This window comes from Calidris pugnax, unplaced genomic scaffold (assembly GCF_001431845.1).
Source record: "Calidris pugnax isolate Ruff unplaced genomic scaffold, ASM143184v1 scaffold113, whole genome shotgun sequence".
Taxonomy (NCBI): Eukaryota; Metazoa; Chordata; class Aves; order Charadriiformes; family Scolopacidae; genus Calidris; species Calidris pugnax.
The window spans coordinates 1,687,694-1,712,639 of NW_015090879.1; the positions used below are offsets into that span (position 1 = coordinate 1,687,694).

At 58.3% G+C, this 24,946-nt stretch overlaps 2 protein-coding genes across 4 annotated transcripts; both read left to right on the plus strand.

Annotated features, from left to right (window-relative positions):
* The first annotated feature begins 15,009 nt into the window (after nucleotides 1-15,009).
* GJB5 (gap junction protein beta 5) lies at nucleotides 15,010-16,878 on the plus strand. Of its 2 annotated transcripts, XM_014946522.1 has the most exons (2): nucleotides 15,010-15,932; nucleotides 16,857-16,878. In XM_014946522.1, exons 1-2 carry the CDS (start codon nucleotides 15,289-15,291, stop codon nucleotides 16,876-16,878), a joined length of 666 nt encoding a protein of 221 aa, XP_014802008.1. In that variant the 5' UTR covers nucleotides 15,010-15,288. The 2 variants fall into 2 exon arrangements, with proteins under 2 accessions (XP_014802008.1, XP_014802007.1); XM_014946521.1 differs by lacking the exon at nucleotides 16,857-16,878 and having other exon boundaries at nucleotides 15,010-16,433.
* Nucleotides 16,879-20,818: 3,940 nt separating this feature from the next.
* Nucleotides 20,819-24,937, plus strand: LOC106890531 (gap junction beta-3 protein-like). 2 transcript variants are annotated; one of them, XM_014946431.1, is made up of 4 exons: nucleotides 20,819-20,958; nucleotides 22,069-22,219; nucleotides 23,809-24,596; nucleotides 24,897-24,937. In XM_014946431.1, exons 3-4 carry the CDS (start codon nucleotides 23,839-23,841, stop codon nucleotides 24,910-24,912), a joined length of 774 nt encoding a protein of 257 aa, XP_014801917.1. In that variant the 5' UTR covers nucleotides 20,819-20,958; nucleotides 22,069-22,219; nucleotides 23,809-23,838; the 3' UTR covers nucleotides 24,913-24,937. The 2 variants fall into 2 exon arrangements, with proteins under 2 accessions (XP_014801917.1, XP_014801916.1); XM_014946430.1 differs by lacking the exon at nucleotides 20,819-20,958 and having other exon boundaries at nucleotides 21,850-22,219; nucleotides 23,809-24,906.
* The last annotated feature ends 9 nt before the right edge of the window (nucleotides 24,938-24,946 follow it).

The following is a 24,946-nucleotide window of genomic DNA, read 5'->3' on the forward strand; positions in this document are numbered from 1 at the left end:
AGGGGCATCTAATCAGTGACTTGAGAGAAATAACAGATGGGCTTAACAGCGGCCTGAAATTCATGGCTGGGGACTGGGAGAGGAACGCTCTCAAGCAGCGGTGTGTGTGATGGAGGGATGGATGTGGAGAGGAGCTGCTGGGGAGGTGACATCACTCCTGTCCCCGTGGCTGTGCCTGAGCCGTGCTGGAAGGGGCTGGGTGCCCCCAGCAGATCCCAGTACTCCCAGCAGATCCCAGTTCCCAGCTCTCCTGCTCCCCAAGGATCAGCGGGACCGGCTGCCACCCGGCCCTTCACGTCGCTGCCGCCGCTTTACTGCGGGTTGCAGATCGCTGCTTTGCTTCGCCGTGAGCTGGCAGTGATTTAAAATCATCCTGTGCTAATCCATATAAATTCTTTTAATCGTGGGTTTAATCTTTTAAGCATGCAGTAATTAAATTACATGCCAGTCAGAGGCACATCAACCTAACGTGTGAGGTTTGCAGCCCCGTGGACAGCAGGGAGAGCGTCGGGACGGCCAGTCCCGTGGCCGGGACCTTCGGTCCCTTGCTTCAGCCACCATTTTCTTGTGGTTATTTGTTCCCATTCTCTTTTTCCCAACCTTTTGGTGATCGGGAATGCGCTTCTGGGAAGTCAAAGGTGGGTATCACCTCAGCAGAGCAGGCTGAAGAATATCCCAGGAGAAGATGCTTCCTCTTGCACTCCTGTAACCTGTCCCCAAATCCTCCCTGTGTCCCTTGGGAGCCGTGTTGGTCCAACAGCATCACCCTGGGCAGGAGCTGGCTGAGCCCTGGTGCTGGAGGCACATCTCCATCTGTGTTTGCAGGTGGGAGGAGGAGGAGGAGGAGAAAACAAAGCCCCAGGAGGACCTAAGGGCTGGGACAGGTCCAGGTATGAGGTCCAAGTACCCTGGGAGAGCAGGAGGACGGAGCTGCTGAGCTCCCTGTACAACTTGTGATCATTTCTTCTCCTCCCTCGCTCTGCAGACATTGTCCTCACTGGCCCAGCCGGGCGGTGGGGGACGCTTTGATGGGAAAATACCACGACATGAGAAGCACATTAACAGATTAAACTTTGTGGTGGGAAGGGGAACTGCTAGGTGGGAAGATGACTGGCTTAGGGAATATGACAATTACTGTACTTAATATTTTTTTTTTTTTTAACGTTAAGAGCCAAATAGGAGCATATATTTAATTCATTAAAACAGTATGAAGTAGCTCCCTCCGTCCCAATGCACTTAATCGGTGCTCTATGGAGAAGTATCGGGGAAATAAGTGTCTCCTAATGAAGGGGTCCCTGTAAGGTCAGCCTGCTGCTTGTTAACTAATCGGAGCCTTATTTGTTTTGCAAATTGGTCTCCCATTTTGAACTGCTGTGCAGTAATTTCCATGGCAGGGAAGCAGAGGAGAGTTCACGGGGCTGTTTTCGAAGCCCTCAATCTGTCACTGGGAGGAGGATAAAAATAGCCTTGGGAAAGCGAAGGAGCAGGCTGCTGGGCTTGTTCCTGGCCACCCAGCCCTGTCACCCTCAGTTGGGGACAGCGGGAGCCAAGGGTGGCCGGAGGGATGCTGTGGGCAGTGGCACTGTCCTGTGGGAGCAGGGAGCACGTGTGACACTGGCAGTCCCTTCCCTGGCTCTCCTCCTGCCCTCTCCAGCTCTGCCATCAGCCTGCTAGGGGGTCGTGGGGGTCCACGGGGAACCAGCTGCCCGTGTCCTCTGCCCAAACACCTGCATCATTAGATGCACAGAAATTGGATATCTGTGCCCAGAAACACCTTACCTGGGACGGCGGTGTGCCTGGGGGGTCTGGCAGGAGTGGCTCCAAGGGAACAGGGTGGCTTGGGATGCAGGGCCACAGGGATGCAGAGCACAGCTCCCCGGGACAGCAGGTACAGACCAGCAATTGTGGGAAACTTTGGACAGAGGATGAGCAGCATCAAGCAGCCCTTCTGCACCCAGAGAGCCTGAGGCAAATGCAAAGCCAGAATTAGCTGTTTAAGCCATTTTTCTCCTCTCCCCAAGGCAGCTGCGGCTCTGGCTGCTGATTGAAGCGTGATGGGTCCACCCTACCTGGGGGTTCTTCTTCAGCTCTGCAAGCTCACATTTAGAGGAGGCATCTCCCACCACGTCAGCATGGGTGATGACCCTTCTCCCTTGCTCGATTCAGTTATTTATTTTACAGATACACACATGGGAACGGGCTAGATGATGGGGTGTCCCTTTGTGTCCCAGCCCAGAGCCATCCCCTGGGACAGGCAGGGCACAGGGGCATCTCCTCCTTCCCCTCCTGGCACCCCTGGGGCACATCCCAGCATGGAACGGGGAGAAGAAGGGCTCTGCTTTGGGGAAACGGGGAAGAAACCTTGCTGCTTTTTTTTTTTTTTTTTTTTTTTAATTCTAACTAGAAAAGCAGAGTGATGTATAAATTGGGCCTGTCATCCTTTCCTTCCCAATTCCTCAGCTCGGGTTCAGCAGCTCTCCCTGCCCAGGCTGCGGGTGATGCAGAGCCCGACGGCCGTCGCTGCCAATTTTGCTCAGATATTTAGGAATCGGGAGCAAGAGCAAAAAGCAGAAGCTCCCTGTGCTCGTGCTGGGCCTGCCCCGGCCGTGCTCAACAGCCACCCTGGCTCCCCGGTGACCGGCCTGGGGCACAGCTCTTTGACCATGAACTTTTGGCAGTGTATTTCCCCCAGTTTCAAAGCAGGATGACTGGGAGCACTGGGAGCAGCCCCCGGCTGTCCTGACTGCTCAGCTCTTTCCGCTTGGCAGTTGTTTGGATGTACAGGGGTGCGGTGAGAAGATGGGAGAAATAACCTTTATTTCCCAGTATTGTAGACAAAAAAAAAAAAAAAATAGCCTTTATTTTAATTTTCCCCTAAAGTAATAAAGCCTATAGTGTAAAGAAAGCGTTCCACTGAGGGAGAATTTTTTCCCAAATGTCATGGAAAGGGAGGTTCTATAGTGTAAAGAAAGCGTTCCACCGAGGGAGAAATTTTTTCCCAAATGTCATGGAAAGGGAGGAATTTAGGCAACTGTATTTGTGTGCAAAAGAGAGGAGAAAGTAGATTAATTTTGAAAGGTTATATTGATTGCAGTCAGGCATGAACCTGCAGCCAGGAGCCCTGTGCAGCTCCCCACCCCGGGCTGTGCGGATGGGGCTGCTCCTCTCCACGGGGCTGTTTGGTTTCAGCATCTCCCCAGGACTCTGGGGCATCCCCAGTGTGACACACCAGGAACCCTCAACTGTGAGGAACTGACCACGTGTGATCCCCGGTGCCTGCGAGGGACCAGCCCTGGCTCCTGAAAGACAAGGCTTCATCCACCAGTGTGTGAGCTTGGGGCTGGTGTGGAGAAGTTCCCCGGGAGTAGAGTAAGGAGTGAACTTTCACTGGACTTTTATTTCTCTGCAAGAGCCCTCAGGGCTGCTTCTGCGTTTGACATCTGGGAAGAGCTCCTGGATCCTTTAGGATAATGAAGGTGATTCCCTGCAGCTTTATTGAACCAGCACGAGGATTGCCCTAGGATGGAGCCTGGGAATAATGATGCCTCTCCCAGCCAATTAATAACATGTGTCCTGCTGCCTGTGACCCTGGCTCCTGGCTGCAGCTGCGGTGGGCTGGGCTGCCTGTGGTGCAGGAGACCAGAGGTGGGCTCCTGCTCCACCTGAAGTGGTGGGAGGTTGGCAGAGAGCAGGCGGTTTGTCCTCTCCCTGGCGCTGGTGGTTTCAATGATGAGATCTTTGCAGGGCCAGGAGTTCAGAGAGAGCTGTGGGAGAGGGAGGGCAGGCTGCCCAGAGCACCATTTCCAGCCAGGCTGGAGGAGACGTGAGGGTCTGATGTGGTGATGGAGCAGGTCAGCTTCAGTGGGGTCCCTCCAGCCCAGCCCCTGTTTGGGGGCTGCAGTCCCCACTTGGCTCTGCTCCTGAGGGCACAGGGAGCTGGATGTGTTCAGAACCTTCTCTTGGAGATCTGCCTGGTGCTCTCCGGTGCACCCTTCCAGCATCTCCAGAAACCTTGGGTTTGGTTAATTCCTGGAGCGGTTTGTAAGAACCAGAGACAGCCAAGTGATATACGAGTCACAAAGGCAGCCTGGAAGCTTCAGCTGCACAAGGAAAGTCTTCTGGTAGCAGATGGGAGCTATGAGCATCACCAGGTGAGTTTGATGTCTCCTTGGTTGTTCCTCTAATGTTTTTGGTCCCCGGGATAGCTCTGCTGACCTGGCTTCACGTCAGTACCAATGGACTTGATCACCTTCTTCAAGCACTTGCTGAACTTGGGTTATGCTCCCTGCCCTGGGCACCAGCCTTTGCTGTGGGGGCTGAATGGACTCCTGGGGACTCGTTTTTTTCTCTTGCCACCAAGGCAGCTCTGTTTTTTTACTCATGGATGGTGCTAGTAGCAACTTCCATCATCTTCCACGGCAGCGAGGCACAAGCTGGCAGCTCTCCCTGCAGCCCCGAGTGACCGCTTGCCATCGTAACTCATGGGATCTTGTTTTTCTCACGAGGACTGGGGTTTTGGGCCAAGTTGCCCAAGCAGAAAACAAGAGTCATAGTCTCTCTCATGAGAACGTGATGAGATTTTTAAATCCCGATGGCCAAAGCTTCCTCCTAGGACCCCTTTTCTCCTCTTCCATAGGGAAGAACCTCTCTTTGGCACCAACGCAGGTGCATGAACGGTGCCTCATGTCACCATCATCTGAGCGACGGTGTTTCCACATCAAGGGTGAACCAAGGCTGACCTTCCTCAGCGGGCGAGAGGCGGCGGGGCTGAACGTGTGCCGAGGTACAGACGTCTCTGCCTCCACGAGGCGGTCTCTGAGCTTGAAAGCCACCTTCGCAGGGTCGTGCCCCGCAGCGTGGGGCCGGGAGCGGGTCCTTCCCTCGCTCGGCGCAGCCGGCCGGTTCCCCGCGCGGTGCCGGGACTCGGGGCTTCAATGGCAGGAGGAGGAAACGCTTCTCCTTGATGAGGAGGGATAAGAATAGCGAGCGGCAGGCGGCGGCCGGTGGGGTGCGGATGAAAGGCGGCTGGCTCTCATTCTTCCCACACCCAGGGCGATCTGCCCCTTCTTTTTTTCCCAGCCATAATTGCAGGCCACGCCGCAGATGAGTGTCGCGCTCCACCAAAGCCGGAGCGCCGCGAGGCCAGGCCTCCAGGCTCTCCGTCAATGAGCGGGGAGGCAGCGAGGATGCTTTTGATCCCGTTCTTCTTCCTCTGACGTGCTGAGGAATCATTAGGCTCTGAGGAAGGTATTTCTCTGGCTTGAGCTTTCCCTTGCTCTGCAAAAGGGACCAACTGCTGCTCTGCCATTTCCAGAGGGCCCCCGCGGTGCCGGTGGCCTGTGCAGCACCAGCCCATCTCGCAGAAGATGCCCTGATGATGGAGCATCATCACAGAGCACATCATGGAGCATGCACACAGAGCATAAGGAGATGACCTGAGCTCCAGGCCAGGTTCAGACCCAAAGCCAACATCCCTGAGCCCTTGGCAGTGCCCGGCCATCACCATGGTGGACGCTTCCGTGGCCCTTCCTGACAGCAGTCCCTGGCTTTTGGTGGCTTCTGCTCTTAGATGTTGTGCTGGAGACAGCCTTGGCCGGGCCACCCAGAGCCCTTTGAGGTGGTGGGGCACCAAGATTTCCAAGACCAGCAGCCGTGGTGGGGTATCGTGGCCTCCTATTTTCCCATGTTTTTCAGGTGCATCTTCTGGCTTCGCTTTGATTAATTTAACACATACACACAGAGCATAAGGAGTCTCAAATCTCCATCTCCAGCAGCTGAAATCCAATAATTATCCAGCGTAACCCACCTGGAGAAGCGTTCTCAGCTGGTCAGCAAATTGTGAAGAAATTCACTGTATCCTTTAGAGCAAGAAATTATCCTGGAGTGTGAGTTATGACTCCGGCAGCCTTACAGGTACAAAAAATAAAACCAAAAGGGTGGGTGAGATTGGAGATTTAAATGATGCACTAGAAAACATTGAGCAGGTGACACCTTGATCTGAGATAACTTTAGCTGAGGGTTTCCCTTTTGGATGAAGGGGATGTGGCAGCAATGTCGGAAGGAGATGGAAGGGAAAACCCTGGCACTGATGGTGACACCAAATGGGGTTGGAGGCAGAAGAACAGCAGGAAAGCCTGCGTTGCCTCGGGAGGTTGCTCAGAGGGGTGATGTCCTTCAGCTCCATCCCCTTCCGCAGAACATTGAGGGCTCCTGGGGGACAGGGGATGGTGCTGATCAGCCCCGTGTCACCCCTGTTCTCAGGTCTGGGTCGTTGAGGTGCCATTCAGGGGAGATACCAGGAGAGAACAGGACCAGTGGGTGATGGCTGGGACCATCTTCCCCTCAAAAGCACTCTGCAGCCCCCAAACCTCACCCTGCTGGCTTGGTTTGCCAAGGCAACCTGTCCCTGCCTCCCTGGGGACGGTGGCAGCGTGTGTGGGGGCCACCATGCAGTCATCCCCGCTCAGCCAGGCACAAGCTGATGGACCAGCTCAATCTCCAGCTCATTAAGTGTCCCACTGTGTTTGCTGCACATCCCAGGCTGGCACCTAATGCAAGGTTGAGGGCTCCTGGGGCACTGGGGGATGGTACTGATCAGCCCCGTGTCACCCCTGTGCTCAGGTCCAGGTCGTTGAGGTGCCGTTCAGGGGAGATGCCGGGAGAGAACAGGACCAGCGGGTGATGGCTGGGACCATCTTCCCCTCAAAAGCACTCTGCAGCCCCCAAACCTCACCCTGCTGGCTTGGTTTGCCAAGGCAACCTGTCCCTGCCTCCCTGGGGACGGTGGCAGCGTGTGTGGGGGCCACCATGCAGTCATCCCTGCTCAGCCAGGCACAAGCTGATGGACCAGCTGAATCTCCAGCTCGTTAAGTGTCCCACTGTGTTTGCTGCACGTCCCAGGCTGGCACCTAATGGATGTCACGGGGCCCTCCAGGTTAATGAAGAGGCGATGAGATGTGGTGGGAGCCCTGGGGAGATGCCAGGAGGATGTGCTGGGGCACACGACAGCCACAGGTGACCCGGGAGCATCACCTCATCTCTCACAGGGCAGGAACCTCACCACTGAAGCCCTCTGATGCCTGGTTCCTCCCCGCATTGGCGCGATGCGGTTTAGCTGAGCACGACATCATCCCTACAGCCGGTTGGTATTTTGGGGGGAGGCTATTTTGTCCTATTTTTAGGAAATGCCAATAGGGATTGGGAACTCTTTTTGGATCTGGGAGGGAAAAGGTCAGCTTGAACAAATTTCTCAACCTGAAACGAAAAAAAGAGAGGGGTAAAACAGTTTGCTAGCTGTTTTCCAGCCAGACCCACTCCAGCTTCAGATGGCAGCTAATTAAAGTGCTGACATTTTGAGACACGCTGATGTGAAATCTCTTGCTTTGAGCCAAGTCTGGGCCCTTTTCAGAGTTCACTTCACACATTTGCTGCCCGGAGTCCCCGGGAGCGGCGCAAGCAAATTAAGGGGAGGCGATGGGTTGTTTTTAATCTAGTGTTTTTCTTCGGGTGTGAGCAAGTTTTTAGCCTTCGGAAGAAAGCTGTAATGTCAGGCTGCCTGGGCAGAGACCTCCAAAAAAAAAAAAGCTGAGCTCTGTAGCAGAGGTGCCTGTGAGGGTGTTTGAGTTTTGGCTCTGCTACGTCTTACCCTGCTTGGGCGGGTAAAAGAGGGGAAGGGGAGTCCCAGTCCCACAGGACGGGAGGCTGGAGCAGGAGAGCATCCCATGCCCCCGACACCATGGCATCATCCCAGCACCTACAGGAGCAAAGCAACACCAGGCCTGGTCATGCCATTTTCCAGAGGGTTGGGGGCTTTTGGATTGTCCCCAGGGTGGGAGGAGCGGGTGGGATGCGGCGATGCCCTGCTGTGCCCTCTGCTGCGAGGCCGGGGCTGGCTGGAAGGCAGCGAGCTGCAATCAGGAGATGTATTGTGGCTGTTGGGCTGCTGGCACCGTGCAGCATTTGGGAGACAAAGTGCAAAAGTCGGCTCTGCTCAGCAGGGATGCAGGAGGTGATTTTCGGGGGGTAAGAAAACTAGCTGGGGGGAGGCTGGAGGAGATAGGGAGCAAGGAAAAGGAGAAAGAGCCTGACTCATCCTGGCTGCTGCAAACAGTTTCTGGCTGGGGTGAGACTATAAATACTGATGCAGCCAGGGGAGGGGGTGAGCGAGATGCAGAGGGGAGGATGGACAGACAGATAAACAGAGTTTGGCAGGCTGGTCTGGAGGGAGGGGTTGATCAGGACACCGGAGAGATAGCTGTTGGGAATCGGGGGAAGAACCCTGCTGAACAGCATGGTCCAAGGGTTGCTGCAGGGCTGACGGTGCTCCTTCTCTCTCTGGACATGAAAAGGCTTGTGCAGGCACTGGTGGGGGATGGTTTTCCCCCCCAGAATGGGTCCAGTGACACCAGTTTGTCCTCACCCACCAGCAGGCTGTGCTAGGGGAGGCAGAGGAACACCCAGCCCCAGGGACAGGAGAAGGTCTGGTGGGTCCTGCCGGGCTGCAAGGGGCACATGAGGGGGTTGATCCCATGGGTGAGATCTGTGGTGTTGGGGGGAGCTGGCGTGGGGCATCCCCCAGCTCGGGGGGCTGAAAGGCTCATCCGTCTGGGTACAGAGCCCCATTGCTGTCACAGCCCCATTGCTGTCACAGACCCACTGCTGTCACAGCCCCTGGGGTGAAATGCTGGCACTGGGACACAGAACCTGTCCCTGGCAGAAGCCTCTCAAGCCCAACCATCCCATGGCCAGGCATTTCGGGCCGGAGGGGTGGCGGGTGGCAGGCAGGGTCTGCCTTGTTGGGGTTCCCAGGGCACTGAGTTGGGGTCCTTGGGGGCATCTTAGCCCCCACTGCTGCTCTGCCTTCTCCTGCTGAGCAAACCTGCCCGTCCCCTGCCCTCCCCAGGGTTAATCCTCATCCATCTCTCCCTGGCTGTGGGGCTGCAGCCCCCAAGTCCCCACCTGGGATGTTTCCTGGCTTCCCCACAGACCCCTCTGCTGGTGGTCAGGAAAGCAGATGCTTGATCTGCAGGAGGAAAATCTTCCTTTTCAACGTGAAGGGAGCTGACAGGTTTCTGGTGCCAGCAGGGGAGCGAGGGGTCAGGAGCAACATTCAGCTTTGAACTCTAAAGCCCCACTCCTTGTAGCCATCCCTGGTTTGGGGTGGCGGGGGGACACGCTACCCCCGCTGAGCAGGCACCCACAGCCACGCTGGTGCCAGGGAAGAGCGAGCGGCCCAGTGGAATCCAGCCCCCTGCTCCTTAGTAAAATATGTATGTATATATTGGGAGAAACTATTTTATTAGCTTAGCACAGGGGCTGAGCGCCGTGAGCTCCGCCGCAAGGTTGGTGTGAGGCTGAAGGTGAGCTGGGAGCCTCTCGCCGGCAGAGACATTTTCTGCTCCGTCATCCTGAGTTTTCTGCTCCCCTTTGCCAGACTGTTCCAGGGAAGGCTCCGGCGCCGCACGGCGCGTTCTCCCAATGCCATCTAGTGTCTGCTCCGGCAGCCCCAGACGGTTATTTTAAGGCATCAGGGCTTATTTATTGCAGAACGATCTTTGAGGGCCAACAGGCTGCTCGGGCTGGTTATTAACAGCGGTACCTGCAGCACGGATAACTAACTGGTGGGTGCACGGGTTGAGCTTGATTATTGTTACTATCACTCCCGTTTCGCAGTGAAAGCCCACGCCGGCAGGATGGAGCACGAGGATGCGATGACATGTCCGGGGTGATTAAAGTCTTTCAGCCTTCAGCCACTTGTCTTGTAGCCCCGACATCACCTGAGGCTTAATCACTCAGAAAAGCACTGTCATGTCCTATTGTCACCGTATTGGGAGCACGACCTCTTTCCCATTTAGCTGCCATTTCAAAATAATATGACTTGCCAGGGGACAGGCATGACTCAGGAGGCTGGTAATAGGATATAAAGACTTTGACCGGCGGGTCATCCATTTGAATGACGCCAAGGTCAGCGGCAAGGGCAAAGATGTCATTTGCTCGATGATTATTTGGCCAAACAACGCAACGTGGATGCAACTGGACCACTTTGGGGCAGTCAGCAGGGGCTGGGGGCTGGGCTGGACCCTGCTTCCCCTTTGAGAGCATCCTGGGACCCCGACCTCTCCCCACCTGGGTTTAAGACCCGATGGCTGCCTGTGATCCTCTCCAGGTTATGAGTTTGCCCTCCATGCTCTTCCCTTGCCATCATCACGGGGCCATGGCCTGCACAGACTGGAAATGCTCTTATTTCTGTCCTCTTATGGGCAAAGTGCCACATCAGCACCTCCCCTCTGCGCCTCCCCTCTTTCTTCCCAGTGCAGAGAGATGCCCCCATACTCACTCCATCCCCTCCTCTGCTTACCTGCTGTGATTTAGGTCCCTGCTGACCTCGTCCCCATCCTCAGCCACCACTGACCGTGCAGATTTATCTCCTCGGTAGCAAACCGTCTCATCGAGTCAGGTTGATTCTGTGATTAATTAAGCTCTTCCTAGAAATGAGGTTACTCCCTGCAGTCTCGCTTATAAATATTAGCAGATTAATGGGTCCTGGCCGTGTTAGGTGGCCGCTACCAGGCTGGGCTGTGGAGGGTTTGCCTGCTCTCATCCGGAACGGGGCTGTGCAAAAGGAGAGCTCCTGAACAGACCCAGCATCTCTGCAAACCACCGGCCTGGCCACGTGAAGGAAACCTGCACCAGGGGAAGCGTTATTATCAGCAGCTCCTGGGGCTGAAATGAGGCAGTGGAAGGTCCTTTCCGTGCCTCGGGGCTGGGGGTGCAGTGGGGCAGGGCACGGGGGTGCAGTGGGGCAGGGTATGGGGGTGCAGCTCCCCTTGCCCCGTGGTACCCGCAGCTCCAGCCGCTGCAGCGTCTGTTCCGTGATGCTGGATCCAGACGCCCTGGCCAGGCAGCACCGCTCCCCCCGGGGGCCACAGCCCCCTCCTAATTAACACGCTGCCCTCGGCCCCTGCTGTGCCAGCAAGGCCTTTAATTGCTGCGGCCTCGTTAGCAGTGCTGCCTTAGAACAGTAGAATCATAGGATGGTTTGGGTGGGAAGGGACCTTTAAAGGTCATCTGGTCCAACCCCCTGCAATGAGCAGGGACACCTTCAAGTAGGTCAGAGCCCCCTCCAGCCTGGCCTCGAATGTTTCCAGGGATGGGGCAACCTGAGCCAGTGTCTCACCACCCTGAGAGTAAATTATTTTTTCCTAATATCTAATCTAAATCTCTCCTCTTTCGGTTTAAAACCTTTCCCCCTCATCCTGTGGCTTCCCTCCCTTGTCAAGAGTCCCTCCCCATCTCTCCTGGAGCCCCTTTAGGACTGGAAGGGGCTCTAAGGTCTCCCTGGAGCCTTCTCTTCTCCAGGCTGAACCCCCCCAATTCTCTCAGCCCCCCCCCCCAGCTGAGGGTGTCTGTGTCATTGATGAAGATATTGGTGGGGATGGGGGAGTGCAGGATGCAGCACAGCGGGGATGGATGGGGATGGGGAAGGGGGGGGGCAAAGCAGGCACGGAGCAGTCACGTTGGCTGCAGCAGCCAGGGACCCTCACACGACTCTCCCAGGGGTTTAGCCACCACCCAGCCTGCTCCGGGTGTTTGGTTTTCACTAATCTGTTTGGGTTTCTTAATTATCTGCAAACAAGGTGCCACCTTCTTCGAATAACAGGGGGTCTGGGGAAGGGGAGCAGCTGGGGGGGGGCTGCTCTGTGCACACAGACGTTCCCTGTCACTCTCCACCTTCACCCAACACCTATTTTCCTGTATTTATCCAGCATCAATAATGGGATTCCGCCCTGCCAAGCAGCATCTGCATGCTCCAGCACCGAAAGCAGCAGCGATTCCTGCTGAGTTAGTGTGTAAAAGCCTCCGCAATCATCTTGTGCTACAGACCTGAAGGAGGGTTTAAATACAAGGCTCTTTAATAAGATGAAAATAGCCCTTTCCCCGCTGGGTGTCTGCTCGCTCTCGCACGCCGCGGGAGCCCTGGGGTTGTAGCAGGGGCTGTACCTGGGCTGACAGGTTTCCTGACACAGGAACGACTCCCCTCCCTGCACCATCGATGGCAGAAACGTGGCACCAGCTGGAGGAGGCACCACGGGCTATTCCCCCCCCCGAACTTCTTCAGTTGGACTTCTTTTTTTGGTCGAAGGACCAAAAAAAAGCTCCGAATATTATTATTCTTCTTGTTATTTTACAAAGTGGAAATTCTTTTCCTTCCATTCCAAAACCTTCAAGGAAAAATCAATGTCAGTGGCCCAAGGAAACGTTTTGCTTTTCTGTTTTCTTTTCTTTGTGGTTTTTTTTTTTCAGCAACTCCTGCCTGAGGAGAGCAAAATCCCTCACGAAGTGGGTGGGCTGGACGGAGGTGCCCCACGCAGAGGTGGCCCCGGGAGCTTTAGGTGGGTGGCATCCTCTGACGGTGGGCAGAACGGCGCTGGTGGTCTCACCTGAGACAGGCATCAGCACAAAGCACCCCCAGTGCCCTGGAGGAAACCTCGTGCCTCAGTGTGTGCAGCAGGAAAATGGGTATAATCCTATTTACCTGCCTCCTCCGGAGCTGGCTGTGGTGTTTGATTCATGTCAGGAGCTTGGCTGGTGACTCCTGGATGAATGACGCTATATAAATGCAAAGTGTTATTAATATTTCATGTTGTAGTGAAAATGTACTAATGGGGCTTGTTCCTGGAAGATAAAGCGTTGCCATTAATACACCTCCGTGTCCCCAGCACCGTGGACTCGCGCAGGGTGGCTGGTTTGAGCTGGTGGAGGGTGCAGCCTTCACCCCCCCCTCCTCTGCCAGTGGGAAATGGAATTCTCCAGAAAATTGAAGGGGTGGGACAGGAGCTCCAGCTGCAGGAGCTCGGTGCCCACCAGCCCATGGGCAGAGGACACACCAGGAGCCACTGGCTGGGGACCAGAGGCACTGGTGGGCTCTGCCTGCAGCCCAACACCAACAGAACCTGCCCATCATGGCTGGCAGCTCCCCAAAAGAGGGCATTTTTAACCCAAAAAGTCACAAGAGCCCCTTTGGACACTTGCAAGCCTGGGGGTTGCCTGGGGCAGAACATCCCCCCCACGGCCCTGGGATGGGTGGCTGCTCTGTGCCCTCCCTGCCCACGGGGGGACACAGCCCCCGGGAACCCCCTTCCTGGCACAGCCACCACACAGACACATTAAAAAAAAAAACAAAAAACGGGCTTGTTTGATTTCAAACTGCAGAACTCTTCCCTGGAGCCATCCGCAAACAGTGGTAATTTACTTTACAGCTGTTTAGATTTGTTTCTCTACATTTTTTTTTAAAACCCAGCAGAATTGCAAATGGAATGTGTGTTTGCTCCTCAAATGACTCCAGCTGTACCTGAGCTCTCGCACCCCTTGCAGCAGCACCCACTCCTTGGACCCCCACCCCGGGACCCGTCTGACCCCCAACCCTGCTCTGTGCTCCCCCCTGCGCCTGGGGGTCAGGCATCAAAAAGGGGGTTCTCTGAGCTGGGGGTTCATCTTGGGAGGGCTCCTGGGCTTTGGGAATGGGGAGAGGGTGATGGGAAGAGACTTGTGCCAGCTTGTGAGTGAGGGGAGCACAGGAAAAGTGGTTAATTAAATAATCCCAGTGAAATAATCAACTGCCACCCACTCGCCAGAAGGTGGGGAGGGGTAAAGGCTCTTCTTAGGTTATTGCCACGGTGCAAAGTTTGGGTAAAAAGGGATTATAGAGGGAGGTGTCCCGGTGCCTTGGGGCTCCCAGAGCTTTGGCCTCATCAGGTCTGAGCAGGCAAAGGCGGCCATAGGGAGGGGGTGAAGGTCATGCTGGGCACCCCGTGGCATCTGGGGGCAACTGGCCCCGAGCACCCCCCCTGTGCCCTGCTCTGGAGCCGCCGATGCAGCCCTTCCCCGCACGGCGGCAGGACCAGGCCCCCCCACGCTTCGCCCCAGGAAATCTGGCAGCTTGGGGAGCACGTGGGGATCTGCCCCGAACCCCATCCCTTCCCCCCGGGAATCTCCTCCTCGCTCCCAGGGATGACTCACGCGGCGCCGGTGTCTCTCGCACCGGGCGATGAGCTCCTGCCGTGGGCAAGCACCGACCGGCAGCAGCGCCGGCCTCGGCAGAGGGACACCCCGCAGGTAAGCAGCATGGAAACATGGAAACACCCCCCCTGCTGCAGCCCCCCACCCTGGAGAGCTGGGGCTGGGGAAGAGGCATCTGCTGCAGAGCCTGACCCAACGCCGGGGTGATGGGCGCATCCCGGGCTGCTGCCGTGTGCAGGGGGAAGGAGAGATCTAGGGTTTGTGTGTGAGTCCCCGGGGATCGTCCCAGTGAGATGGGAGCTGCCGGCCCCCATGGGGGGTTTGTGCCCGGGGAGCTTCTGTGGCCCCCCCAAGCCCTGTGAGCGGGGACGTTGCAGGGACGGGGCTGTGCGGGGCAGCAGGATGTGCTCACTCCCGAGAGCTCTGCCGGCCAAGGGGGAACTTTTTACTTATAGACAGGATATTTAAGGAGGGTCAGTGCCATGTGCAGCCCCATTTGGGGTGTATTTATCCGTCACGATGCAATCCAGAGTCAAACCAGCTCTCGGGGTTCCTGGCGCTGGTGCGGGGTGAGATTGGGCTGAAACGATGAAAATTGTTTATCGTGGCTGCCCGGCCCTGGGTCAGCCCCTTGGTGTTTCCTGGGGGTCTGTGGCCCCCCCAGCTCGCCCGCTGGCCCTGCTCCCTGTGGCCACCCCGGTGTGTGGGCACGGAGCGGGTGGGCACCGGGCCGGTCCCGCGCTGCCCAGGAGGGAGAGCGGAGGCGACGGCAGATTCCAGCGATGGGAGAGGACGCGGCGGTGGAGCCGCAGAGCTGCCGGGTGAGTCACGTCCCGGCTGCTCCTATTTGTCCTCTGCCTGGGCCGGGCCTGGCAACGTAAGGGAAATTAATAACAAATACCTGGGCAACGAGGCGAGAGACGGGGCGGGCGGCGCAGGACGGCGTTGGGCTGAGGCTGGGCATGGAGCGTGGTGGGCAGTGGTGAAGGATGCTTTTGCTGTGGCAGGACCAGGAAGCTTTGCTGGATCCCAGTGACCCCGCAGAGGGGGACGGTGCTTCTGTGGACACCATCACCCAGACCAGGTCTGTGCTGGGACACGTGTTGGTGCGTGTCCCCACATGCCAGCAACGGCCACAAACAGTTCTCCGAGGCCACCCGGGCAGGAGCTTTGGGACCCTCAGGTGATGTGATGGGGACCTCCTGCTGCTTCTTCGGTGTCACTGTGTGTTCTCTCTCCTCCCAGGGTAGCTAACAGTATCAGGGGACCATGAACTGGGGGGTGTTTGAAGGGCTCCTCAGCGGGGTCAACAAGTACTCCACGGCCTTCGGCCGCATCTGGCTCTCCCTCGTCTTCATCTTCCGCCTGCTGGTCTACGTGGTGGCGGCCGAGCGGGTCTGGAGCGATGACCACAAGGACTTTGACTGCAACACGCGGCAGCCGGGCTGCACCAACGTCTGCTTCGACCACTTCTTCCCAGTCTCCCACATCCGCCTCTGGGCCCTGCAGCTCATCTTGGTGACATGTCCATCCCTCCTGGTCATCATGCACGTGGCCTACCGGGAAGCCAAGGAGCAGAGGCACCGTGCTGCCAGCGGGGACAACTGCCGCTGCATCTACCCCGACCCCGGCAAGAAGCGGGGAGGGCTCTGGTGGACCTACCTGCTCAGCCTCATCTTCAAGGCCGGCGTGGATGTGGTCTTCCTCTACATCTTCTACCGCTTCTACAGGAACTACACCCTGCCCCGGCTGGTGAAGTGCGAGCTGCTCCCCTGCCCCAACGTGGTGGACTGCTTCATCTCCCGGCCCACCGAGAAGACCATCTTCACCCTCTTCATGGTGGTCACCACCTGCATCTGTGTCATGCTGAACCTCATCGAGGCTGCCTACCTGATCGGCAAACGGTGCCGCGAGTGCCTCCTGGCCAGCGGTGGGGACAGCCGCCGGCACAGCCAGGACTGTGCCCTCTCCCACCCCGAGCCCGTGGGCACAGGAGGCCAAGTTTTCCATGGGGTGGACTACAAACCCCCCACGGCCTCCATCCCCCCCACAGACTCCAGCCCCAGCACACCGCCCGAGGAGGAGAATCTTCTCTAGCGCTGCCCAGGGAAAGGCGGGAGCCGCTCGCCCACCACCCTGTGCCATCTTTTTCCTCCTCATCCTCCTCCATCTCCTGGTGCTGGGGGGTGGCAGCATCCTGGAGTCGGGCTGTGCCCAAGGGCTCTCTGCCTCTCCCATCCTGGGGAAGGCACATTGCATGGTTCTGCTGAACTCGGGGTAACCCCAGTGCTGTAGGACACCTGCGGTCCCCGAGAGCCAGCAGGGACAAGCAACTCCACGGCGGCGGTGAACCAGCAGCAGGGCCAGGAGGTCGAGACCATCCCACATCCCATCAGCGATGGCTTTAGCTGGTTCCTGAGGGTATCCTTGCAATGAATAAAAAAAATGTCTGTCCCTAAGAAGTGATGGCCAGAGCGGTTGTTCTCCTGCTGCTTGGGCACAGCACTACCCAGAGGGGAGTGAGGGCTCCATCGCCCCTGAAAAGGCATCGCTCCCACAGCCAGCTCCGGGCTGGGTTTGGACCAGCCAAATTTGGGCAAACCACTGGCTGCAGGCTCAGTTCTGCTGGAAAAAAAAAACACTGAAAATTGGAGCAGCCCCTGGAGCTGGGCATGAGTGATGGCTTTGGCCAGAGAGGGGGAGCACCAGGGCTGGGCGGGGGGTTTTTGGGATGTGCGGGGTGTTACGAGGTCTGTGCTGCCTGGGAAAGGGCTTGTCCTTGCACCCAGAAAGTCAACAACAGAGCTCTTGCTGCATTCGGCAGGCACTGGAGGTAGGCGAGCAAGGAGGACCGCTTAATTACCTCCCTGTAATCCCTGGCTTTAAAAAAAATAAATAAATTCTTGATTTAAGATGGGCTATTGGGCACAGGCAGGCACACCCAGAGGTGTGAACATCCCCGGGGACCCACGCGTGGGAGGTTTAAACATGTCACAAGTTTTCAAACCAGCTGGGAGGTGGTGGGGAAGAGGGGCCAGCCAGGACAGGCACCCTTGAGCCCCCCCAGGGAACCCCTCTGGGGTCCTCACCCTACATAAGCAGCACCACAGGTGTCAGGGCCATTTCAGGCTGATGCTATTGTCATTAATAGCACTCATTAGCTGAGTGGGGACAAGAGCAGGTCCTTGCTGTGGCAGCAAAGTGCAGGGGTGAGGATCCGGCCGGGCAGGCAGAGCCCGCCGTGGGCTGCTGGCTCTTCCTGCCCGGCCAGAGAAAAACACCTGAGCAAAACAGCCGAATAAAGGAGAGGAAAAACACCCCAACCATTGATTAAACAATAACATTAAATGGCAGAATATGATCTTGTTTATTGCTGTAATATGTCGCGTTCTGCCGTGACTCAGGCAGTACTGCAATTTCTAAGGCCATCAACGGTAACTGAGCATTAGCCAGGATGAATAATTAACAATAATTTCATGGCAAATGCACTCGTAAGTAACATTAACATTGAACATGCAGCTGTTACTGGTTTCGCTTTATTTAGAGGGTGCGATTATTATTTTTTCCATGAGCACCGGCAGCCCCAGTGCTCCCTGGCTCTGCTGCAAAGGAAGCCGACCGGGGTGGGGGAGATGCCATCAGTCACTGCAGCTGCTGCCCCTTTGTAGGAACCCCCACCCACCTGAGACCCTCGCTGGGCACAGCTGAGCCCTGTCCCACAGCCCACCCTGGGGATGGGGACCAGCTGGGGTGTGCTGATGGGGATGCAGCAAAGGGATGCTGAGGGCTGCAGGGACTGCCCAGCCACCCCACGAGGGGTGGGATGGTGGAGGAGCCCTGGGGGGGGACCCCTGCCACCAACCCAGGACCCTCTGGGTACATGGTGGCTCCTTGTGAAGACACCGGTGAGTTTGGAGAGCTTTGGGGTAAGAGAGGGAGATGGTGAAATAGGGTTGGATTTCTTCCCCCTTTTTGATGTGAGGCTGTGCTGAACTCTGCCTTCCTCCTGTCCGCTCCCGTTGCTGGGCTCCCTGGATCACCCACCTGAAAATTATTTTCTTTACTGGAGCCTTTAATGTCAGAGGACACAAGCTGTCCTTTGTGTGCAGGGCCGTTGCCTCTGATTTAAAGAGTGAGGGCTGGGCTGTTTGTTTTCCAGCCAGGTTTGGCCGCCGTTGATCAAGCCCTCGATCAGCAAGAATCCCGAGGTGTTCCCTGGCTGCCAGCGCTTCATGGCTGCGGAGATGGGGCCCGGAGCAACCACCCTGCCCCACTTCCACATGTCAAAGCCTCAGCTGGAGCTGCTGCCCATTGCGAGAGACCGGGCCGTCCAGTTGCTGTGTGTTTTCGTGCTGCTCTATCTCACTCCCAGCAGGAATTGCAGCCGCTCCGCAAAGCGCCGCCTGCCTTGCGCCATCCGGGCTTGGGATCAGCAGCAGCTGGTGGGACAAACGGGGACACCTGGCTGCTTCTTTCTGACCTCCTTCTGGGCTCTGCACCAAGGGGAGCTGAGGTTGCCCCAGCTGGTGCTGCAGGAATGATGGGTCCTCAGGGCTGCACCACCTCCTGGGATGCAGAAGTTAAAAGAGGCAGGACTGGTGTCGGTGATAAAGCAAATTATTTTGGGGTTGTCACAATAAAATCTGAGGATGACTTTGCATCATCGTGCAAGGGATTAAATTTGCTTGTAGGGTGCCCGGAGAAGGGATTTAAAACAAACCCATCACTAACTCCAGCCCAGCCGGGGATGTGGAGGGGCTCGGTGCGGGGTGGGACAGCTCGGGGACAGCCTCTCCTTCCCACTCAGGGCTTGTTTATTCCCTGCCCCAAAACCGCTTGTTTGCTGGGAATTGAAGGGAAACTCTGTGATTTACATCCATGTGTCGGAGCCAGCGGCTGCCCCGGCTCCCAGGCCCCTGTGACTCCCAGCCCCAGTGCTGGCCAGAGAGGTCTCCTCCCCAGGGACACGGCCCCGGAGCGGGACGGCCGGGATGTCGGGATGCTGTGGGCAGGCAGGGAGCTGGAGATCAGAGGCAGGGCCTTTTAAAGAGATTTTGGGGTTTTCCTCTGGTTTGGCGTCTGCCTGCTCCACTGCTTGGGTTTTTTTCCTTCATGGAAAAGCCAAGGTGGGGCTGCTGGAAGCCACTGGGTGTTTTTAGTATTCACTTCTGGCACTGAAGCCACTCACCCATCACCCCACCGAGCTGGAGCGGGGTGACAACAGGGTGACATGCCCATGCATGCACCCAAGGCTCCTCCGAGGGCTCCCCGGTGCTGGGAGCTGCCAACCCACATTGGCACCTTGTCCCCGTGCCCACACCGGATCGGTCAGCAGAGAGATGGTGGAGGGGGCATAGGGACTTTGCCCTTTGCTGGGATGCCCAACTACCCGGCTCAGCTCTGCAAAACACGGCAAAACACGGGGTGTTTCCCTTCCCCACCCAACTGCCGTAGGGGAAATCTTCTACCCATGCCAAAAGGCACCTGAACTTTCTCGCCGTTGCCACGTGGCCTCTCCTGAAATGCTGAAATTGCAGGTAAAAGGCTATTTTGGGGGGGCGGGGGGGGTCCTGCCCTGCTTTCACCTGGCCCTCACAGAGTTTTGCCGTGGGGCAGGGAGCAGCTGCCTTGGCAAGACGTCAAACCTGCCGGTGGTTCTTGTGTTCTGGGGTTTTTCATCTCGAAGACCACAGCCCCCAGATTCCTCGTGGAGAGGCTCTCCTCCACAACAACATAGCTCAAATTCCTGATGTGGCCGATAGCACCCTGCGAAGGCAGCTCCTGGGTGAGGGGCTGCTCCGGGGACCTCCCTTTGAGGGTGCCCCCTGCTCCGGGCTCACCCCACGCTGCACCCCCAGGCTCCCACGAGGGTTTGCTTTGGGTCCCACTCCCGTGGCCTCTCCCTGCCATGTCCCCACCTCGGTGAAACGCCCCCCCCCCTACACTTTATTTCACCTCCTGGAGCCAAAAAGCTGCTGGGTGAGTGGCTCCTTGTTGGCCACAAGTGCAGGGAGCAAACCTCCCACAGCATTAAGCACCCGGTGGGGCTCCTCAAACGTGTCCCCATGGGAGGCGTGGCCCTGGCCAGGTGCCCCGGGAAAATGCCCTGGAGTGCTCGGCCCTGGGGGTGCCAGAGTGATGCCAGAAAAGCCTCAGGGCAGCCACGGGCGAGCGGAAACACATTCCTGGCCGGGCCACGTCTGCAGAGGCACAAAATGGGGAGAGGCTGAGCCAGGAACCCGGGAGCCACCGCTGCTCTGGGGATAGGGATGGTCCCCTTAGGGCTACATCCCGGGTTCCATGAGGACAGGACTGGAGGCAGCTGGTGGGGCAGGGTCCCTGCTGCAGGGGTCCCTGCTGCCGTGCTTGGTCTGTGCCACTCTTTGGGCAAGGTCCCACCTGGGACGCCCCGGCGGTGGCTGCAGGTTGGAGATACCGATGAGCTGTTGCAAAACTATTACTAAGGCAAAATCATTAAAAAGCGGGTTGCAATTGCGTAATTGGTGATTCTTAGCAATGGTTGCGGGCTGACGGGCAGCTGGGGGGATGGTGTGAGTCCAATGCTGGTGTCCAACCACCCTGGTCTCGCCCGGGGTCTGCAGTGCCCGGAGCCACCCCTGCGGGGGACGGAGCGTCTCGGGGCAGGAGCTGCTGGTGTTGCTCGTGGAGGAATCCGGCCCCGTGGATCTCGCTGCAGGATTTGACTCGCCTGGATTGTTCAACCCGAGCGTGTGTGTGCATGTGAGCAGACAAGAACCTCCACAGGAGCTGTTTGCCAGACTCACCCAGTTACTGGGAACAGAACAAACTACCCGTCCCCTCCCCGCTCTCACTCAGTGCTGCGCACACAAAGCCCGGGCACCCGGCAGGGCTGACGAGGAGCTTCCGAAAGGTGCCTGGATCCTGCCACCTCCCTGTGTCCCTTCTCCAGCTGGGCAGGTACCTCCAGGACAGGGGGGCAGGGACAGGGGGTGCTCTCAGGGCTGTTGGAGACCTGCAGGTGGTGGGGAGGACAGACCCTGCGGTGCTAATGGGGTGCAGCTGTGTTAGGTGGCAGAAGGTGGGGGCAGCGCCAGCATCTCTGGCCCATGGGGCTGCACACCCGGGGGGCGATGCAGGGGGATGGCACAGGGTGGCACCCTGAGGAGCAGAAATGGCCACCCCAGACCCCACTCCTCCATCCCACCACCCTTCCTGGTGACCCAAAAAGGCTGAGCCCCCCAAGGAGAAGGTGCACAGCCCGACTCTGCTGGGTTTGCACCCCAGGCAGGAGCTGTGTGCTTTTCCAGGCGTGGGTCCTGCACCCACGCGGGGCAGGACCTGGTGGTGACACAGCGGGCTGGCACGCTGGGGGCTGGTGAGGGTTGCTGGGCTTCGCGGCAGGCAAACTGGTGCTGCAGGCAGAGCCGAGCACTCCGGGAGCGTTGTCCCTGCTCTGCCTGGTTGCCAGCCAGCACCGGCCGGGCCGCGGGGCCCCCACGGCACCTCACCCCACACCCTGGCACAGAGCTCAGCACAGAGCCCACCTCCCCTTCCCACCCCGCCGTGGGTCCATGGCCACTGGGCTGAGCCAGGCAGGTGGGTGCCGGGCAAGTGGGCACTGGGTGGCATCAACCATGGGGACCTGGAAGATGGGGACATGGGCGAATTGGCAGGCTGGGGAGGGGGCACTGGCCCTAGGGGCACGCAGGGGCTACGGGCTCCACCACGGGCACCAGCTTTTGGCTGAGGAGGGGAAAGGGCTGGGCGGGAGCGCTGGGGTTCCTCCCCACCCCGGCACACTGCGGCGGGTTTGCTGGGGAGGAGGAGGATCTCCCGGTTTCGGATGAGGTGGTGAGTAGGGGTGTGCAGGGCTGGGCAGAGGCGCTGGCACTCGGCACACACTGGCACAGGACCCCAGCGTGGCCCCTCTTGGCTTTGGCCACTCTTCTCGGTGCGTCCCGGTCCAGCAGTGTGGGAGCAGGGTGGCAGGTTTGGGGCTCACTGAGGGGTGGCCCCGGCCAGGGACGGGCTCCGGGCAGCTCTCCAGGCTCTGTTCCTTCCCTGCAGCCCCAGGACACCTCGCTGCGCCCCACAGCCCTCCCTGGACGAGGGGACCGTGATCGCCCGTGTGCCATCGTGCTCCTGGCCATGCCCTGCACTGGGCACTTCCCACCCCGCAGCCCCCGGTGAGCGGGGAAGGAGCCTGAGCCTCTTCCAGGTACGTGTTGGGGGCACCGGGTGGGCACCGGGCAGTGGGAGGGCGACTGAGTGGCACAGATTGACCTGAGGAGCTGGGGGTGAAGGAATTGGCATTTGGGGGTCAAACAAAATGAAATTGGAGCAGCCCGTTTGCTCGGTTCTTCGAGGGCTCAGCTTCCTCTGGGATCCTGGGGTGCTTCTCTCTGGTCTTCACCCCCCCCACGCTCCCATCAGAGGGTGTGCGTTACCCAGAGCAGCTCCTTAAAAGCCAACGGTGCGGGACGGACCCGTGGGAGACACCAACAGCTGCCGACTCACCTCTGGGTGAAAATCACCCGGGGTTTGGAAATCCAAGTAAAGCTCCGGATGGGGCTCGGAACCACGTCCTCCTCTCGCCAGGGCAGCCCCGGGCTGAGCCGTGGAGCCGGTTTGGCCGGCACGGGGCCTCGGGGCTGCCGGGAGCAGGGTGGGAGTGGGGTGGGAGCGGGGTTGGAGCGGGGTGGGAGCAGGGTGCCAGGCAGGACGACATGCTGGTGACACGCACGGACTCTCACTTTCAGCAGCCCCGCTCTCGCCCGTGCTTGGGCTGTCCCGGGTGTCACCTGTGAGAGAGAAAACCCGTCCCTGGCGTGTCCCGGCATCGCTGCTCTGCAGCCACCGCTTCCCCTTTGGCTCTCAGCACTAGGAAAGCGTGGTGGTTGGTTTAGCCCATTTTACCCACCAAACCCAGGCTCAAGGAAGGCTGGGACCAAGCCTGAGATCCCCTGGAATCTCCCTAATGGCAAAGATCCCCATCCATCCCCAAAAGACACTGGTGGAGGGCGTGCAGGGGAGAGTGGCTGAGCCGCATGAAACCCTGGGGAGGAAGGAGGACCTGGGGGCCACAGACCAGGAGCTCTGCTGGGCTGGGACTGCACCCACAGGGAGCCAGCTCAGCCCTCCCCCTGCCCAGGTGCTTTCCCATGGGGTCCCACCGTACATGTGGGGCTCCCACCGCCCCCCATCCTTCCCCCTGCAGCTCTGACGCATCAGGAGCACATGAAGCAACCAGTGACCCTACCCCTGGCTGGCAGAAAGGGGGGGCAAGGCACTGGGGGTCCATCCTGGTGGGCATCAGCACATGCCCAGAAGGAAGACAGGGTCGTGGATGGAAATGTGCTGTGGGGGTCCCCTCCTGCCCTCATCCCAAGGGACCTGCCAGCTCGTGGGGCTGGTGTCCCCACAAGCCTTTCCTTTGCTGAGAAGCCCATTGCCCCCCCCCCGCACGGCCTCCCCTTGTTGATCCTGGCCCTCGCCGGGGGATTGTGCTGCCAATTTACACCGACAAGCACGGTCAGGCCGGGGACTTGGCCGGTGTCTCATCCCCTTCGGCAAAGCCTCCGTCAGAAGGAAGTGGAGAGAGGCTGAGTCACCTCTGACTGTCACCGGGAAAGCGCGGGGCTGGGCTTTACTGTCCACGAGCGGGATGGTCCCCCCACCCCAAATGAGTGTAATGTGGTGAGGGAGAGATTCTGGCAACTCCATGAGATTAAGTGCAGCGAGAGATGAGCTGCCCCGTTGCAACCTCCCCCCGTTCTTCACCCACCACTTTTGCTGCTGTTTCTCCAGGTTGGGTGACTCCGGCGTCCGCCGGCCACCATGGATTGGAAAACGCTGCAGGCCCTGCTCAGTGGGGTCAACAAGTACTCCACGGCCTTCGGCCGCATCTGGCTCTCCGTGGTCTTCGTCTTCCGCGTGCTGGTCTACGTGGTGGCGGCTGAGCGCGTGTGGGGAGACGAGCAGAAGGACTTTGACTGCAACACGCGGCAGCCGGGCTGCACCAACGTCTGCTATGACCATTTCTTCCCCATCTCCCACATCCGCCTCTGGGCCCTGCAGCTCATCTTTGTCACTTGCCCTTCCCTCCTGGTCATCATGCACGTGGCCTACCGGGAGGACCGGGAGAAGAAGAACCGGGAGAAGAACGGGGAGAATTGCCCCAAGCTCTACAGCAACACAGGCAAGAAGCATGGTGGGCTGTGGTGGACCTACCTGCTCAGCCTCTTCTTCAAACTTATCATAGAGATCCTGTTCCTCTATCTCCTCCACAAGATGTGGGACAGCTTTGACTTGCCACGGCTGGTCAAATGCACCCAAGTGGAGCCCTGCCCCAACACAGTAGACTGCTACATCGCTCGGCCAACCGAGAAGAGAGTCTTCACCTATTTCATGGTTGGAGCCTCCTCCATCTGCATCGTCCTCACCGTCTGTGAGATCTTCTACCTCATCTTCAAGCGGGTTGTGCGGCGTGCGCAGAAGTGGAAGAAGTCCACCAAGCGCTCCGTCAGCTACAGCAAGGCCTCCACCTGCCGGTGCCACCTCAAGACAGAGGAGAAGGACAACAAGTCCCAGACTAGGTGTGTGGCAGCCCTGTGAGCCTCTGCTCCCAACCTGACTGCTCTCTGATGGGGTGCTGGGAGGGGGAGGGGGAGGGAGATGTGTCCAGGGATGGTTGGCCCCAGAGGTGGCCACTGGGGATGCCACCACCAGACTCTTCAGCCAGAACCTTGATGGCTCTAAAGGGGAAGGGGACACATCCATGGGAACTCTCCTGTTTGAGGGCATGTCCCTGGGTGTCCCAGCAGCACGGACACGCTGGTGGCAGGTGGGTGCTGGCTGCCCATGGGCACACCTGAGGTTTTCTCTTCTTTCCACAGAGGAGAGGAGCTGTGAGCTCGCCCGTCCCAGCTGGTTTGCCTTCCCCTTG

Coding starts and splice junctions, on each gene's coding strand:
- GJB5 (XM_014946521.1), top strand. CDS start 15,289: ATGAACTGGGGGGTGTTTGAAGGGCTCCTCAGCGGGGTCAACAAGTAC.
- LOC106890531 (XM_014946430.1), top strand. CDS start 23,839: ATGGATTGGAAAACGCTGCAGGCCCTGCTCAGTGGGGTCAACAAGTAC.